Genomic DNA, 22,773 nt, shown 5'->3' with positions numbered 1-22,773 from the left:
TGCCTCACAAGACACAGCATGGCCATGACCCCTCCTACTCAGTGCGAGTACAGCCCATGCTTGGCTCCCATGGAACAGAGGACACCTACCAGGAGGCCAGAGGCACACTTGGGCTGGGGGTGGGGCAGGAGAACAGGGTGATGGTGTACCCCTCCTGCAGAAAGAACACAAGACCCTCCAGCTACCAGCAGCCAGAAACTTTGGTTTTTGTTTTCAAGCTTCTACCTCAGGAAAGCTGCCCAGAGGGCACACGGACTGTTCCCTGAGGTGATGGGCCCGCAGGCTAGCAGTGACGGCAACGATGAGCTCTGTCAGAGTCCACACGGGCACTGAGGGGCCAGCAGTAGGAGAACGACACCCAGGATCCCACCAGGCCCACAGCCAAGCATAAGCCCCAGCCCACTGGTGACAGGCACAGAGCAAGAGCAGTGGGGGGCGGAGAATCAGCTCTGAGCCCACTGAGTCTGTGTCCCTGCAGAGAAGACCATCCAGACCAGAGCCCCAAAGGGTGGGCAGCCACACAGAATGAAGGCAACTGGGTACAGGCAGATCTTCAGTCCCATGGGACCTGGATGGGTGAGAATGTCCAGAGATCGGGCTGGCCCATGTGCAGCACGTTGTGGAACGGTGATCGACTCCATTGGAAAGGGGGTAACTGGTCCCACGTGGGGCCACTGGCCGCCAGCATGCTCATGTGCTTAGCCAGGGAAAAGCCGGTCACCTGGAGGTCAGAGAGCAGGCCACTGAGTTTATGGGGCTCAGTCTGGGGGGCCCAACTCTCAGAGCACCATTCTAAGGCTGACCCCAAGCAGGTGTCCCTTAACCTTGACCCGTCTGACCCGATCCTACATCTGCCCCACCTGCCCTTCCCCAGGCCATGTGGCAGCTGGCTTGGGTGGCAAACCTTTACATCGATGCCACCATGGGCCCGTTGGCGCAGGGCCTGAAACGGGTAGGAGCCATTGGCAGGGTTGAGATCAGAGCGGGCAGAGATGGCGTTCTCCGCATTGGGTTTCGGGGTGCAGGCTTCACACAGTGACAGAGGGTCGTGAAGGAAGTCATTGTACCTGTGTGCAGATGGAAGGGATGCTCGAGGAAAGCCAAACTCCTCATGGCACAGGGTGGCCAAGACTCCTTCCTGAACTTCCTAGGCTTCTCCCAGCATCAGCCATGACTCAGGCACAGCTGGATATGGCTCACTCTTACCCCTCCACAGGGTCACCCCAGTCCTAGATACGGCCCACTCTTATCCCTCCACAGGGTGACCCCAGTCCCAGTTGTGGCCTACCCTCACACCTCCAGGCTCGTCACTTGGCTCTTCTTGGGGGAGGTTCTCCAGGCCCCTCCACCAAGCAGGCCAGACACCTGGTCTATTCCTCAACAGCATGTGTGGGGGCTCAGGCTGCCTCACCACACTTCAGCTCCAGTCTGGGTCCTGGGCAGGCATCTCCACCTCCCAGAAGAAAGGGGTTCCCCAAGGACGGTGGGGAGCAGGGTCGCCACCTGCAGACTAAGGCTGGTGGCAAGGTTCAACAGTACTGTCACAGACACACACGAGACTCTCCGCACCAAGCCAGGAGTATGCTGACCCACCTCATGAGCCGGACCATGGAGTCCATGTCCTTCACCGATGACTGGTCCCTCCGGAAGATCTGGGCTCGAGGGTTCTGAGTGTAGGAGAACCAGTCTCCATACTGTGCCACCAAGGCCTGCAGCCCACTAGCGTTGAACACAGTCTCAAAGAACCTGCTGGGACAAGGGTGGTCACCCACGACTCCCACTGGCCATGACTGACTGTCACAGTGCCGCTGCTGTCAGGGCCACATCAGGTCGCAACAAGGCCCTCTTGTACTGTAGGGGATAAACCTGGGCTCTGGGGTCTATTTCAGAATTCTCTGACCAAGGAGCTATGGATGAGCCAGGATCCCTGCCTCAGTTTCCACATCTATGGAACGAGAATGAGAACAGGCTCCTACACTCAGGTATCATGGTCACAAGGACTCAATGGCAGGTCCTTACACCCTGAGAAAGCACAGGCTGTAAGGCAGCTCGGAGGAACCCAGCTAAGACTGCATTTAGGGACTCAGGCTGCCCCAGCCATGCTCCAGCTTCCCTGGGTACGGAATGGGCATCTCCATCTCTCAGGAGATGGGGTGGGTTCAGCTGAATGTGTGGCAATATCCAGTACCAAGGTGTGTCCATCCAAAGACACCCTGCAGCAGTACCAGAACTGGAGGTCACATATGAGGTAGAACTTTAACAGCAGGAGAGGGGCTGGGGCAGTTCTCATTGCCCTACATGTTCAAAATGCCACCTGGGGAAGGAGCCTGCCTCAGGGAGGACAGATGGGGGTGGGGGTAGAAAAAGGAAGGACATACGGGATGTTGTAGCTAGCCCAGTAGGTCGTCTTGTAGAGCTCCGCAGTCTTGTCGGCCACCACCACCATGCCCCTGAGACCCAGAGAGAGAGAGAGAGAGACAAAGCAAGTGAGGGGACAAGCTCCGAGGGCCCCGGGCAGGAGCTGTGCTGTGTCCTGAGCCTCCCGCCTGCACCCTCTGCCCCCAGGACTCACGGGATCTGTTCTAGGATAGTAAGCACCCTGTTTCCAGGGCTGGGCCCGTCGGGGATGAACGCCTTGTAGTCCACAATCATCCACTGGTTATTATACCTGCCAGGCACAAGGAAGGAACGGCTTTAAGTCTGAAACGCTTACAGGAGAGGGTAAAAGGAAATTCTTTCATTCTTGAGCCTCAGTTTACCCAATCAGAAAACAAAGAAAGGGCTTGGGTTGCTCCAGTAAGCATTTGCAAGAAGGGGCTGGGCAGAAGGCCCCAGAGCCCCGATGGTCCCCTCTGTTCTGAGTGGTAAAGGGTCCCCAAGTAGGGCTACGGGGCCAGGAACGCACGCACGTGCCACTGTTGAACCGCTTGAAGACTTCTGCCCAGGTGGCCCCATCCAGGGCCAGGCGATTGGCCACGATGTTTCGAATCCACTCCAGTACGCAGCCCTGGGGTTGCACGTACTTCCACAGGGCTGAGTTCTTGTTGCCGATGGTGGTCTCCAGGGTGACCTGTGAGAGACAGGTGGGCTGCAGATCCACATGGCAGCCCCATCCTGTCCTGGCTCAGAAGTCCATGTTTGTGCTTTCCTTACAACCCTAACTTGCTTTAGTGAACACCCCTCTTGGATTCCTTGGAAAAGTACTTGGTTTGGGGGAGACTCAGGATTTTGTACCCAGCTCAGTTTTGGGGACCAGAGGGAGCCCAGAATGCCACTCCTGGGTGCCTCCCTTGTCAGAGGGTGAAATATTTCATTCCAGTCCTTCACTCAGCTCAACAGGCAGAGCTGGTGGTTTGAGGCTATTCACCTGACACCGCTGCCGCCAGAGACTTTGCCAAGAACCCAGCCCACCTCGCTCTGTCTGGTGTCACAAGGCAGCCGCCGCTGCATATGAAACCTGTCACCTCACGGCCCCCTGGGGCCCTCATGTGTCTACATAAACATGCCCTCTTCTCTTTAACATACACTGTTATGTTATTAAAACCAATGCAGAACTAGCCAGGTGTTGTGGCACACGCCTATAACCCAGTACTCAGGAGCCAGAGGCAGGAAGATTGCCACAAGTTCAAGGTGAGCCTGGTCTATGGCGAGCTCCAGGTGAGCCAGGGCCTCAGAGTAAAACCCTGTCTTAGACCAAACAACAGAACTTGGAACAGTCAAGCGGAGCCTGTGAAACCTGACTTTCAAACAGCTGGTGGGTGGCCCTGCTGTGGGAGAATCGTGACAGTTGAGTCTCAGTCAGCTCTTGCCACCCTCCTCCTTGGAAGACAAGTATGCAAGACCCAGAGAAACTAAAAGACAAGCCCACCAGCTGGTCATGGTTGGCGACTGGCCCCCCAGCCTGAAGTCAGAGTTTAGTCCCCTGTGCCCCTAAGGATGCTGGCCTGAGTCTTTATACGAGGAGGCTAAAAAGAGCCAACAAATGGCAGGACCCACATAGGACAGGACCTTTAGTTCTGTTTATTTGGGGGGCATCTGCAGTGTCACGCTGTAGCCAAGCTGACTCCAAACTCTTGGTGATTTTGCTGCCTCGGCCACACATGTGCAGACAGTCTCTCTCTCTCTCTCTCTCTCTCTCTCTCTCTCTCTCTCTCACACACACACACACACACACACACACACACACACACAGAGGATCCTCTGGGGACAGGCAAGGGAAGCTTGCTGGCCTGAGGCTCCTGTGTCTCCCATCCCCGCCACCCCCCACAAGTCTCTCCCACACTAGGAAAAAGCAACAGCAAAGACAAAGAGACATGAACCCCACCACGCCTGCTAGTGCCCCTTGCATCCGCTGCACCGAAGCGCTTTCTGCATCAAAGTCCGTCTCCTGGCAGCATCAGTCTGTGATCTCGGGCGCCAGGAACAGATTTCTAAAGGCACCTGGATGCCAGCCAGAGAGCAGAGGAAGCAAGGCACTGTAAACAGCAGCTCTCAGAAAGTGGCCAGGTTAGGGGGTGGGGAGAGGGGAAGGCAGTGGAGAGCAAGGTCACTGGCAGAAAGGAGGTGTTTATGCTGAACACAAAAACAAACCAAGGTCATTGCACTCAAGGGCCTTGCAAAAGTCCCCAAGAGCAGCAGCTCAGAGGCTCTGCACACCTCCTCCTTCACTGTACCCCCAGAGCCTGTGTGCTGTGTCCCCAGGGAGCATGTGACTCGGCACTTACCAGCCCACTGCCCAGGATGTAGAAGTCATCACCGGAGAAGATGGTGCCCGGGTAAGACGAGAAGACCACGTTGTTGCCAGCAATCAGGGGGTACTCCTCTGGGGGGGGGGTGAGCTGGTCAGGCAGGCCTTGTGGGGACCCCATCCCCCATCCCACAAGACTAGAGCCTCAAGTGAGAAACAAGTAGTCCTCAGGGGGCCTCTCTCATTCTGTCAGTCATTTGTTATAGCAAATGAGGCCCTTCATATCAAGTATGTGGGTGGCACATGCCTGGAACGCCAACACCAGGAGGCTGAGGCAGGAGGACTGCTCCAAGTTCAAAGCTCCTTGGACTACACAGTGAGTTCCAGGTCAGTCAGAGTTATATGATGAAACTCTAATTAAAAAGGAAGGGGGGCGAGGAAGAAGATAAGGACAATAAGGAAAAGGATGAAGAAGAGGAAGGGAGGAGGCAGAGGAAGGGAGGAGGGGAAGGAAGGAAGGTGGAAGGAGCAGCAGCAGAAGGGGAAGAGCCCCACTGGCTGTCTCTACTGCTTCCACAACACACTTGGAATACGATGAGCAGCAAGATGTTCTGCAGCTGCTCCTCCTGTAGCCGGAAACAGATTTCCCTTAAACACTGGTGAATCCGTTTTTAAATGGAGTAAATACATTCATCTTAAAATGTGGATGGATCTAAATTCATCAGGAGGTTCTGCAAGTGAGGAGCTCAGAGTGGGTGGGTGTCTACTCTGGACCCACGAGATCTGTGATCGTATACCACTGCGACCAAATGAGGAATAAAACAATGAAAAATCAAAAGGGACCCTGGAACAGCTACAAATAAACAACCAATCCACAGGGAAAACCTCCCGAGGGCCGAGGATGTCACATTTGCACCATTTCCCCTGCACACAGTTCCCACATACTGGTGATACTGTTTCAGGGGACTTGTTCTGCATGGAGATCGATCCCCAGCCATTAAGCAGCTTTTTTGTTTTGGTTTGGCTTGGTTTTTCGAGACAGGGTTTCCCTGTAGTTTTGGAGCCTGTCCTGCTGTCCTGGAACTCGCTCTTGCAGTCCAGACTGGCCTCAAACTCAGAGATCCACCTGCCTCTGCCTACCGAGTGCTGGAATGAAAGCATGCCCACCACGACCTGGCACCTTAAGCAGGTTTTTAAAAGCATTATAAAACATCAGAAAACATGGTGGTGAGTGCCTGTTGTCCCAGAACATGGGAGGCTGAGGCAGGAGGACTGCTATCTCAGTGTTACCCCACTGTGTGCAGCTGGTTTCTCCCCATTGCCATTGTTTGTCTGCCTCCCTGGGTGACTGTCTATGGTGGGCACATACTAGAGTGAGTTCAGGGCCCGCTGGAACAAGGAGCCAAATGGTAAGCACCTTCTCAGCAACAAGGCCTAGGGTTCAATACCCCAGATAGAGCCAGGAGAAGGTAGAAGGATAAGGCGCAGGCAGAGGGTAGATGGTTAGTAACCTTGGGAGCCCACTGACAGATCTTGCCAAATAAAAATTCCTAGAATGGAGCTGGAGAGATGTCTCAGCAGTTTAAGAGAACTGGCTGCTCTTCCAAAGGACCTGAGTTTGATTCCCAGCAACCACATGGTGGCTCACAACCATCAACAGTGGGATCTAATGCCCCTTCTGGCATAAAGATGCATATGAAGACAGAGTACTCACATACATAAAATAAATACATCTTAAAAAAATAAAAATAAAAAAGAATTCCTGCCCCTGTGTACCACCCTCCTGCAGGGCTGCTCCTTCCTCCCACCTTGCGGCCCCTCCCGGAACTGCAGCCGGTACTTCTTGATGATACGTAGCATGTTCTGGTAGGAGTTCCATGTGTTGTGTGCCACCAGGAGGTCACGTGCACCCGGCAGCAGCTTGATGAGAGCAGAGCAGGAGCCAGAGCCCAGGGAAGGATCAGTGCTGGTCTTATTCAGTGCTGGCTCCAGGTCTTCCAGGTCTCCGGCAATCTGCAGCAGGCTGAGGAGGCAGGACGGGAGGGTCAGCAGCCACTCTGCACCCACGGCACATGAGGCTCCAGGGGTCAGCAGACCCACTGCGTTCTGGGAGCAGGAAATGGCAGAGCTGGCATGGAACTAGGATGACTATGAGGTTCATGGCTCCTTACCCACCCTGCGCAGGCTGGGGGGGGGCACTTACAGGAACCCCAAGGGTTTGATGGTGAACCTCCCAGTTGGGAAGGACAAACGGCCTTCGTAGCTGTCCTCCAGGCCTTTCAGCTGCAGGAGGGTCAGCCGCACCTAGGGGAGGGACAGGGGAGGATGAGGCCCCCGGTTCACCCCTCCTACACCACTGCAGGGGCTCTGACCTGGTCCAGGGGTGCTCCACAGGCTCCTGCCAGCCCTGAGCCCTCTCCTGCTTTCAATAACTCAACTGTATGAAGTATCTTCATGCTGACCCCACGTCCCCCTCACTTAAGAATTCAGATCAAAAGCCACCTCCTCCACAAGTCCTTCTAGTTTGGCCAGATGCCCTGCCAAACATCTCCCTAGTCTTGGATGCTGGCTGTGTGGCTGACCCTGGCACCCGCCCTAAGGTTGCCTTTGCCCACTGTCAGTTCTGCCTCAGCACCTGTAACTAGAGGCATTACTGCACACCTCACTGGGTCTTGGCTGGTGCTGGGCAAGTACCAGGAACTTAAGTATAGGCAAGATAGATGGCCATACAGAATAGGAATGGATGGACAGCGGGGGATGGGTAGATGGATCAATAGGAAGGTGGATGGATGACGTGGAGGGTAAATGGGTCGGTATGTACATGTGTGGGTGTCTAAGCAGATGTACAACCTGGGAGAATGGATACCTTAGTAAGCAGATGCATGGATAGGTAGATGGATGGGACAGAGGGGCACTGGGTGATCTGGAGGGTGGATGGTGAGGAAGCAGACCTACGGAAGGAGGGATGAGTGGTATATGGAGGAAGAGAGCCTGAAGCAGCAAGGGTCGTAAATGGGTTGTCAAGGAGAACTATGGGTAGGAAGTGTCAGCCCTGGAGGATGTGCAAACAGGTGGCAGGGTCCTCCACAGAGGCTACTGCCTGCGCTATGCAGCTAAACCCTCGGGTCTGCAGAGAAGTCACATGGAGCTAGCCACCCAGAACCTGGCCCTTAGCATCACCCAGTCAGTCAGAGCTCAGCCCTAGAAGGAACGCAAAGCCTGGTTACTCTGCACACTTTCCTTTCTCCTCCCTTCCTTTCTGAAATGGTGTTTGCTTTATCCAGCCTTCCACCACCTCCCTGACAGCGAGAGCCACGAGCCACCACTTAGCTACATCTAGGTTCTTTGACAGAAGGAAGGCAGAAAGGGCTGGGCAGCTGGAGGTGCATCAGTCAGACAGATGGGAGAGGAGGGCAGCAGATGCTGACAGATATTAAAGCAGAAAGGACTTCTAGCTCACTCAGGGCTAGCCAGGGACTGCACAGGACTGCACAGGACACCCAAAGAGCCACCTCCCCTCAAGCAGGGCGGCCCAGCCCACCTGGTGCCAGTATGGAGAGTTCTGGCTAAGCTCCATCTCCCTCTGCATCCACTCCAGGTTAGTCTCCAAGAAACTCTTGAGCTTCTCACAGTAGCCGACTTCGTACTCGAAGGGGCCACAGTAGTTGACCACCGTGTTCATCCAATGCATATAGATGAGCTGCGGGGAGGGGGGCAGGGCAGCTGCTGCTCTCTTTGTGCAGGACCCTAGGACTCGCCCACTAGAGTGCAGCGACTCTCAGCCCCCTTCAAAGCCCAAAGCCTCTTGGATCGCCCTGCTCTGGAGCCTGAGATGTGGGAGGCCCACACTAGACTGCACCTCCTCTGTTGCTGGGACCTGGGTTGAACAATGCGCTCCACTATCAAATACAGGGTCTTGGGTCGTTTCTGTTGGGTTTGCAGCACTGGAGATTAGACCCAGGGCATCGTGCAGGTCAAGCAAATGTTTTGCAAGGCCACCGAACAACAGCCTAGCCCTCAGGTTTGGTTTTGCTTGGGTTGTTTGGAGGTAGGGTCTAATGTAGATGAGGCTGGCCTTGAACACCTGATCTTCCTGCCTCTACCTGTCAAGTGCTGGAATTATAGGTGTACAGTTCCAAGGCTGGATATACAATGCTGGAGATGGAACCTGGAGTCTGTGCATGCTAGGCAAGCTGTCTACTAGTGCAGCCACATTCCCAGCCATTGTTTGGATTTTTAGACAGGTTCACACTCTTCATCTCTGGCCTGTTAGGAGTACTCCAGGCACTGTGAGCATGTACCACTACTCCTGGCTTGACAAGTGTGTTCTGAACAGCTCCCTGCTCTGTTCCAAGCACGGAGGACAGAGGGAACAAGACAAGTCCCCCCTGCTGACTCACTGGGCCGGAAAGGTGTGCCAGGCTGTCGGCACTGCCCAGGTGCGGTGTGCATCAGCTTGGGCTTGCCGGCTGGAAGAGACTGCAGCCAGCCTACCTGTTCCCCAGCTGATGGACATCAACAACCCCTGGACATGTGAATGAAGTTATCCCAGGCCACCCAGCTATTCCAGTTCCCTGCTAGCCAACTACAGCAAGACCAGTGAACCCACCAAGGTCAGCCTGACCCAGCCCAGAATAACCAGGGCATACAGCCAATGCTCCCTGGGAGGAGGCCTGCTGGTCTATGGCTCATGCTAGTGAGCGGCCTCAAACAGGTGGACATGATGAAGCCTCCAGTGCTCTGAGCTAGGCACCGTGGTTGTCATCCCCACACCGTGGTCCAGCTTGGGCCGGCCATCCAGAGGCTGTCTGGTACATTGGGTCGTACTGCTTGGAGGAGAGCCTAAGGTTTGAGGCTTGTCCTGGAAGGGGACTCTGGGACCCTGCTCTCTTCTTTCTGGGAACATCTTGCCCTGCTATGTATATGTCCCTGCCACTGCTGTCCACAGAGACCCAAAGCAAACAAAATAAACCCTTGCCTTTCTGAGCTCATGGCCTTGGGTATTTCATCACAGTGAAGTAAAACCAATATATCCACTCTACAGCTGGGGAAACTGACGCATGGGCAGGCAAGTACCGGTGTCCCCAAACACCAAAACAATGAGTCAATGTCAAGATGTGCTTTAGCAAAGTCCCAAAGTCCCACACTCTCCAGACAACTGCTGAAGATAACTTCCAACCACACACCACCCTACTAGAAAGCCTCTCCACCACGAGCCCCCCCCAAACACGTGGTGACACGCCATATCCTGCTTAGCCCCAGGCCCAACTAATGCTCCCTGTCTCCTTCTACCTTCCAGAGACTCCAGAGTACTGCTCATTGGCTGCTCTACCTGAGGGTCAGACTGGGCTCAGCTGGGAACTAGACAGAGATCTGGGCCAGAAAGAGCTGGGTTCGAATGTTGCTTCTCAGCTTGAATGGCTATTTCACTTTAAGGAAGCACATGTCAGGACCCAAGTCTCATCACCTCTCCCCAGTGGAGACACCCAGGCCATCCTCAGGAGCTGAGACCCAGTGAGAAGACACAAGCATATCCCTCAGGGTCCTGGCACAAGAGCCACCATGGCCTTTTCTCAGTGTCCCCAGCAGGCTGTGCGTCCCTTGGGAGAAGGAATTGCATCTCACCATTTTCCAAGAGGCAAAGGCTCCTGGGAAGCCTGGATGGACATTAAACTTATGAAGAACCCCACAGAGGCTGCTTCTGTGACCCCCTGACCCCACAAAGCACAGCTCACATTATCCACGGTCCCTCACTGTCACTGCTCCACCAAGCTCCACCAGGACAGGGCCGTCAGCCCTCAACACCCCTTCCATGTCCCTGGGTCACCAACTGGATACATACTCAAATAGTGGCCAGTGGACCCCGAGTGGATTTTACTCTATAAATTGATGCCCAGTAATTTCCCAAAGTGGGTGCCCACTTACCACCCACCCAGTGTGGGAAGAGCGGTTACCCACAGCTTCTGATGGCTGGGGCCCCTGACAGTGACTGCCATCCCTACAGTTCCAGACCAGGTAAGCAAGATACTATGCTGTCTGGGGGCTTGACGCAGACAGGAAAGCTAGTTTAACAAAAGGAAGAGCCAGGCCAAGCCATCTGTATCAGTGCTCAGGAGCTGAAGCAGGAGTGTCACGAGTTCAAGGCCAGCCTGGACTACAGAGGGAGATCACAGTTAGAATAGGCAATAGTGTAAGACTGTCTCTAACCAAAGAGTGCAAAGAACCCTGAGATCAGCAGGAGAGGCTTTCTCAACATGCATGAGGTCCTAGGCTTCCTGGTTCCATCTCCAGTATCAGAAAGGGGAGGGGCACACCCTGTAATCCCTGCACTCAGGAGGCTGAGGCAGGAGGATCTCTCAAGTTAGAAGTCAGTCTAGACCACACAGTAAGAGCCTGTCTCTAAAAACCTTAAAGGGGGGCTAGAGAGATGGCTCCATAGCGCTTGTTTCTCTTGCAGAGGGCCAGAGTTCAGTTCTCTACACCACTGTAACTCCAGCTCCAGGAGAGCCGATACTTTGTCTCTAGCCCAGGCTACCCCCAAACTCATCAATCCTCCTGCCTCAGCCTCCCAACTCATGCAGGAACAAGTGTGTTCCACCCTGTTCAGCTTCATGTGCTGTTTTGAAGCACAAACTTTTTCTCCTAGCCTACACAGAGGACAGGAGGCAGGGACCCATTCAGCACAAGCATCAACCCCACTGAAGGCCCTGAGGATGTCGTGGTTTGACTGGGGGCAGGCAGCTAGGACCCCAGGCTCCCCACGAGGCCTTACCTCCTCGGACACAGAGGCTTCCACCACACCAGCTGCATAGGCCTGCAGGCTGTCATTGTAGCTTCCGTTTGTGCCCAGGTCCAGATAGGCCCACCTGGAGGGGAGAGGGAGGACATTCAGTCAACAGCAGGGCCCTGCAAAGCCAGCCTTCACAGCTAGACACATGGCTGCAGGCACTCTGGGATCTGGCTTTCCATTCCTCATTCCACAGATGGAATCCAAGACCTTATGTGCTGGACAAGGGCTCCAGCTCCGTTTTTCAGACAGGGTCTCACTATGTAGCCCAGACTGGCCTGGAACGCCAATCCTCCTGCCTCAGCTTCCTAAGTGCTGAGATCACAGGTGTGACATCATGCCTGCCCAGTCTCTAGCTTTAGACCATGAAACGGCCTAGTGAGTAGCTGCGGCCCACACAGATGTTGGTCTGTCTGCCTCCACCCGTACACCCACTGGGCCAGATCCCTGAGACAGGAAGTACTGGGTCATAGCATGGATTCCAGAGACTAAACCTGCCTCCTCTGCCCACCTATGCCAGTTGATGTCCCCAGTCATGCTGTCACCATCTAGCAACCCCACCCAGTTTGTCCAGTGGCAACTACACAGTCCTTCCAGGCAGGCACTGCTAGTGGACCCATCACATGGAAGAGGAGAGGACTGAGTCCAGAGTTTGCCATCACATGATCCATGCCCTGTGTCCTCGCTCTTTACAGTGAGGCTTTGCAATGTCTCCACCCACAGCCACATGCTCCGCCCACACATCCACCTGTGCTGGATCACACATGTGGCTTGCTCTGCCTAGTGGGACAAGAGAAGAACTGACATAGCGCTGTTAAGGAGATCAAGAGACCTCTGACTCCCCACTGCCCTCCTGTGCCTCTGCCGCAGTCATGGAAGGACATCGCAGCCAGTCCACAGGTCCCAGGAATGGAAGGTGCCCAGAACACAGCAGGTCTGCAGACCTGAGGCCTGCAGTACATACAAGGGCCCCAGCAACTTAGCTCCATGAGGGCCAGCAGTCCTCTGGACCATTTGTTATGGAGCACTGTTGCCCAGTGCTAACTGATATACTTGCAGGGTCAGTGGCCACCGAGCGCGGAACAAGACTTCTGTCGAGTCAGGCTACCATCCTTACTTACTGACAGAGACCTGGATTTCCACAAAGCTCCACTTCCCCAGATGGGAGTGCTATAAATTATCACCTCAACCCTTGTTCTCATTTTCTTAATAGAATTATTAAAATATTTCTCCCAGAGGCTGAAGAGATCGCTCAGCAATTATGAACATTTGCAGGGAACCCAAGATCAGCTCCCCAAACCCACATTAGGCAGGATCACAAGAGCCTGGGAGTCTAGCTCCAGGAGACAGAACCCCCTCCTCAGGCCTCTGCAGACACCTGCATGCACACAGTACATATACTCACACAGGCATGCACACATAAATAAACAAATAAATAAATATTAATAAATATATTTTTAAAAGAACTCCATTGAGTTGGGGGTGTAGCTCAATTGGTAGAGTGCTCATCTAGCATGCACCAAGCCCTGGGTTCTGCCCCCAACCCTTCGTAGACTGAGCATCTGGTCACATGACTATAATCCAGGAGGTGGATATATCCAGGAGGATAACAAGTTCAAAGTCATCTAGAACAGCCTGAGCTACATGAGACCCTTTCTAAAGGAAGGGAGGGAGGGAGGGAGGAAGGGAGGGGAGGAGAGAAGGAGGGAAGGAGGGAGGAAAGATTGAAAGAGGGGTGTGTGTTGGAAAGACAGTTCAATCAGTGATGTGTTTGTAATTCCAGCACTGAAGAGGGGGAGAACACAGGCAAATATTTGGGGCTCTTTGGTCAGGCAATTTCACCTAACCAACGAGCCCCTATCCAGTAGGAAATCCTGTCTCAGAAGACATGGTGGCCAACATCTGAGGTAGACCTCTGGCCTATGCTTCACATGTATGTGCGCGCGCGCACACACACACACACATCAACAACACCAACAAAAGCCCAAGATGGAGCTAGAAAGATAGCCCACCAGTGAGGAGCACTTGGTGCTCTTGCAGAGGACCAGGTTTGGTTCCCAGTGTCCCCACTCTGGCTCACAACTGTCTGTAATTCCAGTTACAGGGGATCCGATGCCTTCTGGCTCCTCAGGCACCGAATACACATGGTGTACAGATACGAAGGCAAACACTCAAACAGAAGCAGCCCAGGGGAGACATGGGAATAGACCACAGCCCAATAGGATGATCCTTCTAAAGTACCAGAATGCTCACCACAAAAAAAATCAAATACTGATGGGCAAAATGGTACATAACTGAGGCAGGAGGATGAGAAACTTGAGGACAGCCTGGACTTTCTCACACAAACTTTCCCACTCTTACAACAACAACAACAAATGATTTAGCAGGAGGAAGTTAGAGTGCAGCTCAGCAGTTAAGAGCACTGGCTGCCCTTCCAGAGGACCCACATGGTGGCTCACAACTACCTATAACTTCAGTTCCAAGGGAGCTGATGCCTATTTTCTGGCTTCTGCAGACACCTGCACACATGTGAATACACACACACACTTTTAAAAATTATTCATGGAGTTTTTAAAGACAGACTCTTTCCATGTAACCCACCCTAGTCTCATAACAAGATCTGTTTCAAATTTTAAAAATAAAAGGGCCTGAAGGGGTCAGTTCCAGTTCCGTCAGAGTGCTTGCCAGCATGTGCACACCTGGGTTCAATGCCCACAGTTCGAGAAGGAGAGAGAGAGGAAAAAGAGGAAGAGCAAGCAGTAGCATGTTTTTAAAAGCTAGGCCGTTGCTGAGTGGTGGCAGCACATGCCTTTAATCCCAGTTCTTGGAAGGTAGAGGGAGGAGGATCTCTGTGAGTTTGAGGCCAGCCTGGACTACAAGAGCTAGTTCCAGGACAGGCTCTGAAAACTGTCCTGGAACTAGCCAAAAACAAAAAACAAAAAAAGCTAGGCCACTGCTGAGGTGGGCAGGGGTCTCAAATGTCTCCCATCACCAACCCTTCAGCAGCAGAGAGGACTTTTAGCTGCCTCCCCACACAGCAGGCTTCTCTCTAGCCATCTCCAATGGCTCCCCTTACTGACCCACTTCCCCAGCTGCAGCAGAGTCAGGATGCTCCCTGCAGACCCTTCCCCACTATCCTGAGTGCCACAGCTGGAAGTATTCTTAGCCCACTCAGATGTCCTCCCGAGTCCAGAATCCCCTCCCCACACAGTCCTCACGCTCTTGTGCCTCCGCATCCAAGTAGGGGTTCGTCATGCCCTCTTGGCTCTGCCAGATCAGAAAATGCGCGAATCAGCAGAGAACGGGTACCCCTGATGTCAGCCAGAGTTGTGATTCCCTTCAAAGAGCCAGCAGCCTTCTCTCCCCGGAAGTCTTCCTACATTGGCCACACCTAGCTGTTACCTCTGCAGCAACCTTTCAAGGACCACCAACACGGGAGGTGTCTTTAGCATCTTGTGTCCCCAAAACCTGTGGAAGCCAATGCTGCAGGAGGCTGTGTCTTCTGAGCATGAGTAAATTGAGACCTGGTGAGGGGATATGCGGATTCTGGATGCTCCCCCAGCATAGCCTGATTGCTGGCTCTGGCTTCCGGTGGGACTTGTCCATCTCGTGTGTATGTGTGTGTGTGTGTGTATGTGTGTGTGTATCTCTGCCCAAATCTTGACTGGCACTGAGACCACACATCAGAAAAGGTGAGCTTATCCTGACTGAGCACAAGTCATTATTCCTGGTGCAGACCCCGCCACAAGAGCCCATCTTGAAGTTCTGGGTTTACAGTGGTGACGTGGGAGACCAGACTGGCAGAGGAGCTAGTGAGAGACAAGAGGTCGCAGGGTCAGCCTGTGTTCCAAGTGTGACACTGATCATCCTGATGAGCACTTATCTCCGGAGTATCAGGCCATGAACTTGTCCCCGGATGGGCAGGGGCAGCAACAAGGATACTGTCTGTGCTTGTGTTTAGGGACCCTCAACAATCCCTCCGGCCTGGAGCGAGGCTCATTCCTGGAGCCCTGACTCTGGAGGGGAGCAAGGACCTGGCCTCTTGGTCAGCTGTCAAAATCACTGGAGAGCCTGGCTTGGTGGCACACGCTTCAGGTGGGAGTCTGTGAGTTGCAGGCCAGCCTAGTCTACACAGGGAGTTCTAGGCCAGTCTGCCCATGCAGACAGAGAGCTGGTCGCCCGGTCCCTCAGGAAGGATCCCTGTGGTTGGGGAAGAGAGCTAATGTGTCACCCATTAACCCTGGGTCTGACCCAGCTGTGGACTCCCGAGGTCTGTAACCCCGAGTCCTGTTACCCGCTAGGCCCACTGTGGCGGCGGGGACGGCCAACCCTTTACCCGGTCTCGCGGATGGCGTTGGTGAGGTTGGCCCAGGCCACCGCGTAGGGATGGAGGCCGTCCACCAGGCGCAGCTGACCCGACGCGGCGTCCAGCAGCAGCGAGCGGATGCGGGAAACGGGCGGGTCGGGGTTTTGGCGCTGCCCGGGCCCCGAGGTGGGGAGGGCTCCCGCTGGGCCGCCCAGCAACAGCCCAGCCAGCGCGGCCAGCGAGGCCAGAGCCAGCGCCCGGCCCGCCCGGCAGCCGGGGCTCCAGTCTATGGGGGCCGCCATCGCGAACCTCAGCCGGGCCACGTGATTGGCGTTTGGGGGCGTGGCTAGGGCGTGGTTTCCGAGCGCACTTCCGGAGTGGGCGGGGCCTGTGCGCTTGAGGGGGCGGGGCCCTGGCGGGGCACGCCTTAAAGAGTCCACGCTCGCTACTGAAAGCCTGCTAGGCATCCTTCCCAGGATTGCTGTTCGTTCATTCGATTGTTTGTTTTGGGACAGGGCTTCTCTGGGTAGCCCTGGCTGTCTTAGAGCTCACTCTGTGGACCAGGCTGGCCTGGAACTCACAGAGATCCACTTGTCTTGCCTCCTGAGTGCTGGGGTTAAAGAAATGCATCAGTACCGTCCGACGCATATTTTTTTAAGCTTATATTTCTTCCTCTTCCTCTTCTTTCAATTTTCACTACTTTTAGATTTACTTATTTTAATTTATGTGTATGAGTGTTTTGCCTAATGTATGTATGTGCAGCATGTGAGCATTCCATGACCTCGAATGTCAGAAGTCTTTGGATCCCTTGGAATTGGCATTATGATCGTTTGGAGTCACATGGTGGACTCTGGGAATCCAGGTCCTCTGTAAGATTAACAAGTGCAAGCGCTCTAACCACTCAGCCACCTCTCCAGCCTCGGTTGGGGGGAAGGGATTAGAGGGCAGGGATGAAGGGGGCGGTAAGGGGACAGATGACACAAGGGTGCAGGTGCCCGTGGAAGCCAGAATAAAGTGTTGCTTTCCTCAGTTGTGAGCTGCCTGATGTGGGTGCTGAAACCCAAGCTCAAGTTGCCAAGAGCATCAAGAACTGTGAAACCATCTCCCAGCCCCAAATTTCTTTTGCTGTCTGTCTGTCTATGAATGAAATAGTCTCGTGTCACCCAAGCTAGCCTGAGCTACAGTTAATTCCTGACTAGCTTGGGATACAGTTTGAGACACCCCTTCCCCCACCCGGTCTCAAAATAAATGATTTTTTTTTTTTTTAAGCCAAATGTACTCTCAAAGATTTCAAGACCGGCCTGGTATAGAAAGTGAGATCCTGTCTCAAAAATAACACAGAAGAGGGTAGCAATTGGCAGTGTAGTTCCCTTAGACCCTCAACCTGCAGCAAGCACCAGACCCCAGAAGCCAAGGGCTCGAGCACGTAAGCTGTCCCCACTCCAGATGGGCAGTACAAGCCGCTGGCCACCTGTGCCTCTGGACAACCAGGGATAAATTCCATGGGTTCACCTGAAGAAAGTGACTCACACCTATAATTCTAGTACTCGGGAGGGCTGAGGCAGGAGGACTACCAAGAGTTCCAGAATAGCTTGGACTGCAGTGTGAGACCTTGTTCCCCTACCAAAAAAGAACTCAATATGTCCCTATGCAGATGCATAACTTTCTAGAATGTTCCACAAGATGAGAAAGGTGGTTCCTGAAGGACACACACCTATAAACCCTGCAATCACTGGGTTGAGGCAGGAGGATTACTAGAATCACCAGTTTGAGACCTATCAGGGATACATAGTGAGACTCCATCTTTTTTTTTTTTTTTAATATGTATGAATGGTTTGCCTGCGTGTTTGTCTGGGCACCAGGTGTGTGCCTGGTGTCCCAGAATGTCAGTTCTCTGGGAACTGGAGTTACAAATGGTTTGTGAGCTACTATGTGGGTACTGGGAATCGAACCTGGGTCCTCTGGAAGAGCAGCCATTGCTCTTAACCGCTGAGCTATCCAGCCGTCTCTCCAGCCCAAGACCCACCTTTAAAGGAGAGAAAAATGTAAGACTCCTTGCTGGGCATGATAGAGCATGCTTGTAAACCTAGCACTCTAGAGTTGGAGGCAGAAGGGTTGAGAGTTCAAAGTTAGCCTCAGCTACATACAAATTAAAGGACATTTTGAGGGAGTTATAAGACCCTACCTAAAAACATGACAAGACTACACAAGAGGCTGACCTGATAGGGCCTAGTGACAGTTTACCTTCTGGGGAGAATTATTCCCCTCGCATCTGTTCCAAGCACTGCTGTCATTTGCTAATCCTTTACTGTGAACACTTTCAGTCATCAGGTCCCTAACAGCTGGGGATACTGGGGCTCTAACAGACAAGTGACTCAACAGTTACAACTAGGAATGTCAGCACAGGGATTTGAACCCACTGTGGAAGCAGCATGGACGCTGTTCTTTGCAGCCACCAGAGGGCACACACAACCACCTTTAGACGTTTCTGCCTGGCCCTAGCTGGAAGGGGAGGAGCCTGCTTTGGGTTCCAATCCTTCTTCCCAGAGACCCTTGATCACAGTGACACCAGGATTCTGAGCCTCCTGGGACTCACCTCTACAGAGAACTTAGCAGACACAGCCTAAACCACAGGATTGCTGGGATGAAGCTACAGCCCACGGAATTTGGGACCAGTGCTGGGCACACCAGAGGTACCACAGAAACAGTAGGGGTGCATGATTAATGGGGACAATGCTGTGACAGTACACACACACACACACACACACACACACACACACACACATCCGTTCCACTCTGAAGTGCATGCAGTCTGGGTGCCTTCTAAGTATGCTGTAAAAGTCTAAGTAGTTCTCAACCTTCCTAATGCTGTGACCCTTTAATACAGTTCCTCATATTGCGGTGACTCTCAACCATGAAAGTATTTTCATTGCTATTTCATAACTATAATTTTTCTACTGTTATAGATTATAATGTAAATATCTGTGTTTTCCAATGGTTTTAGGTGACCCATGTGAAAGGGTCTATCTACACCCCCGTCCAGGGGTCGTGACCCACAGGTTGAGAACCACTGGTCTAAAGCCACTACACAGAGGAATGCATCCATGAGAACCTGAGTTCAAACCCCAACACTCACGTAAGAAGCTAGGCATGGTCTCCCATGCACCATAATCCCAAACCTGAGGCAGAGACAGGAGGGTTCCTGGAACTCACTGGCTAGCCATCCTTGCTGAATGAGTGTCCCCAGATTCAATAATAGATTCTCTGAAAAAAATAAGGTAGAGGAGGCATACTGGCTCTCTGTGAGTTCCAGGCCAGCCAGGGCTACATAGTGAGACCCTGTCCAAAATAGTAATAATTAATAATAATAATAGTAGTAGTAATAATAAATAAGCATGAGAATAATTAAGATCTTTGGTCTCCATTTGAAATTAGGCCTATGTTTAGCAGTCTGAGGACTTGGGCCCAGTCTCTAACATCAAAAAGAGCCCCAACACCCAGGCTTGATATATTACATAAGTGGGACTTGTGGTGATATTCTGTTTGTACTTTAACAAATAAGGCTTGGCTGAAGATCAGAGTGTGGAACTAGCCACGCTAGTGAGCCAGAGGTCAGGCAGTGGTGGCTCACATCTTTAATCTCAGCATCTCAGCACTAGGGAGACAGATCTCTGTGAGTTCAAGGCCACCCTGGGCTACGTGAGATTGAATCAGTCTAAAAGAGAAACAGCCAAGTGGTGGTAGCTCACATCTTTTATCCCAGCACTGGGGAGGTGGAGCTGGGAAATGATATGGCTGGGCAGAGAGAGGAATAAAAGGCAGGAGGAGACAGGAGCTAAGATTTCAGAGAAGGCATTCAGTCTGAGCATTGAGTCTGAGAACCTGTAGAGACAGGATACCCGATTTGGTCTGTAGGATTTTGTAGAGGTAAAAACTAGTGGCTGACTTCTCTGTTTCTGAAATCTTTCAGTTTTCACCCCCTAATATCTGACTCTGGTTCATTCTTTCTTTCTATCTATCTATCTATCTACCTATCTATCTATCTATCTATCTATCTATCTATCTATCTATCTATCTATCTATCTTGATTTTTCCAGACAGGGTTTCTCTGTAGCTTTGGAGCCTGTCCTGGAACTCACTCTGTAGACCAGGTTGGCCTCAAACTCAAATAGATCCACCTGCCTCTGCTTTCTGAGTGCTGGGATTAAAGGCGTGTGCCACCACCACCCAGCTTGGGTTTTTATTATTAAGACCAATTAGAATTTTCACTACAGGGATTGTTTTTGTTATCTGTTGTTGTTGTATGTGTGCGTTTGTGTTTCTGTTTTTTGTTTAAGACAAGGCCTCATGCTGGAGAGATGGTTCTTCCAGAGGACCTGGGTTCGGTTCCCAGCAACCACTTGGCAGCTCACAACTGTCTGTAACTCCAGTTCCAGGGGATCCAACACCCTCATACAGACATAGAAGAAGGCAAAACATCAATGCATACTAAAAAAAGAAAAATGGACAAGGTCTCACTATATAACCTTGGATAGTGTGGCACTCACTCTGTTGACCAACCAGGCCTGGAGCTCACAGAGATCCTCCTGCCTCTGCCTCTGGAATGAGAGGTTTGTGCCACCATGCCTGGCTACTGTGAGGTTTAACGGCACCAAAGCAGTACCACAGGGTGCAACGGTATTCCTATTGAGTCCCCTGCTGCTGAACACTTGGATTGCTTCCAGTTATTGCACAAGTGTGCTGACTGCCACATCCTTCTTAGAGAGATGTCCAAACCTTCTTGCCATTACTTCGAAAAGTTCAGAGTGACACACATGGGCAGGACAAAGGACACATGAATTTTCAAGGCCCTTATGAGCCACAAGAACCCTTGTCACTTCGATTTCCCGAAGGAAAAGCTTCCTTCCAGCTGAGAAGCAGCCAGCAGCAGCCAGGAAGGGCCCATGAGAAACTTCTCCCACAGCGACACTATCTGTTACTTCTCCAGCTGCTGGGACCGGCAATGAGCTCCCTGTGACTGGGAAGATTTAACCAGCCTCTGTGTGACTCTGCCCTAGTAAGGCAGCATCATTAGAGAGGGTACTAGTTCAGGTGAGGTTAGGAATCCTCGTCTCTCAGGACCTCTCAGACTGGAATAGAAAGTTCCATCTCTGGTTCCACTTTAGATCTCCCTCATCACTTTGCTCGTGCTGTCCCAGGCTCGTGCACTCTGTCCTAGCTGCCACCCACAGCCTGGCCTCTGAAACTGGTAGGCATGCTGAGTATGGGGCAGATCTGGCCTTACCCGTGTGTGAACCAGGATGTTAGGCCTGGAAGGGAAGGCATTTCAGGCATGGTTGCCGTCCAGTCTCTGCTACTTCTCGGTGCATGCCCTGGGGACAGACACTTCATCTCCCTGAGCAGCAAATTTTCCAGTCAGTGAAATGGAGACAGCAGCCCTGCTACAGGACATAGGCCCTTAAGTATGGGAGGTCCCGGTCAATAGCTGTAGTTTGCTTCTTGTTTGTTTGGTTTTGGGCTTTTTGAGATAGGGTCTTACGTAGCCCAGGCTGCCCTTGAACTTATTCTGTAGCCAAGGTTGACCGAGATCTCCCCATCCTCTCCCCCCACCTCCTCAGTGATGGGTTTCATGTCATATTGAGGATGAAATTCAGGGCTTCATGGATGCTGGCCAACTAAACTACACCCCAGCCCCATTCCAGCTTTTGTTGATTTGGGATTAATCCCTAAGAGACTGAGGACAGGAGCTGCATGCTGGCACATGCCTGTGATCCTAGCACTCAGGAGGTTGAGGCAGGACAATCGGGAGTCCAAGGTAGGCTGGGCTACATAGAGAGACATAGCTTCAAAATAGACTGAAGACAGGACAGGTCCGCCTGTGATGCTGAAGGCAATTATCCTTCATCATCCACCCGGTGGGACTTGGGTGCCTTGCTGGGCACATCTGGACTGAAATGCATTGGCAGCTGATACTTTCCAAATATGGTCACATCAGAGTCTTGCCTTTCTCATGCCCTTCCACATCCCTCGGAGAGTCAGGGGCTGTTTCCTCCGTGAACCTGGCTGGGGCAGTGGCTATGTAGGAAGTGGCACAGTACTCCACACTGTTAAATTCCACCACCAATTCCCAGAGGTGGTATAGCTTCCCCTTTTGCTGGTCCCCTAAGGTTCTACATGAACACACTTCTATCCTGGCATGGCCTTGTTCTGGGGAAGCCCAGGGATCAGCTTTGCGGAGGGGCCTCATGGAGACGCCCTGAGGTGTTGTGGAATATTATTTTAACTAGGCAAAGAGGTGTTACATTTGTTTATGCTGAAGACTATTGCTTTAACTGTGTAACAGTGTGTTACTTTTGTTTATGCTGCATTTGTCTAATTATGTAAAGATGGGTTGCATTTGTTTCTTCTGCCTGCCTAAGGCACCTGATTGGCCCAATAAAGAACTGAATGGCCAATTGCTAGGCAGAGAGTATAGGCGGGGTTGGTGGGCAAAGAGAATAAATAGGAGAAATCTAGGCTAGAGAGAAATAAAAAAGAAGGGAAGGAAGAAGAGAACAAGGAGGAGGAGAGTGAGGGAGGCACCAGTCGCCCGGTATGGAGAAATAGTGAAAGTAAAATATACAGAAGTAAGGAAGGTAATAAGCCCTGAGGCAAAAGGTAGATAAAGAGAAACAGGTTAATTTAAGTTAAAAGAGCTATCCAGAAACATGCCTAAGTTGGGTTGAGCATTCAAAACTACTAAGTCTCTGTGTCATGATATGGGAACTCGGTTGGTGGGAACTTGGTTTCTTTTTGGTTGGTGGCCCAAAGAGGGAAAACCCTGGTACACTGAGGCTACACAGAGAAAGGCAAATGTCTTCCAGCCTCCCTCAGGCTGGAGACACGAACTCAAGAAGGACTTGAGCCAGAACCTCTCCCAAAATCATGACTCTCAGGCATTAGGACATATCAAGGTGCTGGTGTATTAGATCTGTGACTTTGGGGATGATTTTT

The 22,773-nt window shown here is 52.3% G+C and overlaps 1 protein-coding gene across 1 annotated transcript; it reads right to left on the bottom strand.

Moving 5' to 3' along the window:
* Positions 1-182: 182 nt before the first annotated feature.
* Plbd2 (phospholipase B domain containing 2) lies at positions 183-16,106 on the bottom strand. Its single transcript, XM_048422500.3, has 12 exons — positions 15,811-16,106; positions 11,460-11,553; positions 8,229-8,387; positions 6,891-6,991; positions 6,496-6,710; positions 4,725-4,822; positions 2,910-3,070; positions 2,573-2,668; positions 2,379-2,450; positions 1,594-1,746; positions 905-1,067; positions 183-721 (listed from the first exon to the last, which is right to left on the bottom strand). Exons 1-12 carry the CDS (start codon positions 16,080-16,082, stop codon positions 554-556), a joined length of 1,752 nt encoding a protein of 583 aa, XP_048278457.2. The 5' UTR covers positions 16,083-16,106; the 3' UTR covers positions 183-553.
* Between the last annotated feature and the right edge of the window lie 6,667 nt (positions 16,107-22,773).

Source organism: Myodes glareolus, chromosome 2 (assembly GCF_982192425.1).
Source record: "Myodes glareolus chromosome 2, mMyoGla1.1, whole genome shotgun sequence".
Taxonomy (NCBI): domain Eukaryota; kingdom Metazoa; phylum Chordata; class Mammalia; order Rodentia; family Cricetidae; genus Myodes; species Myodes glareolus.
Note: the sequence above shows the minus strand (reverse complement) of the source record. Positions and strands in the feature narration are given on the sequence as shown.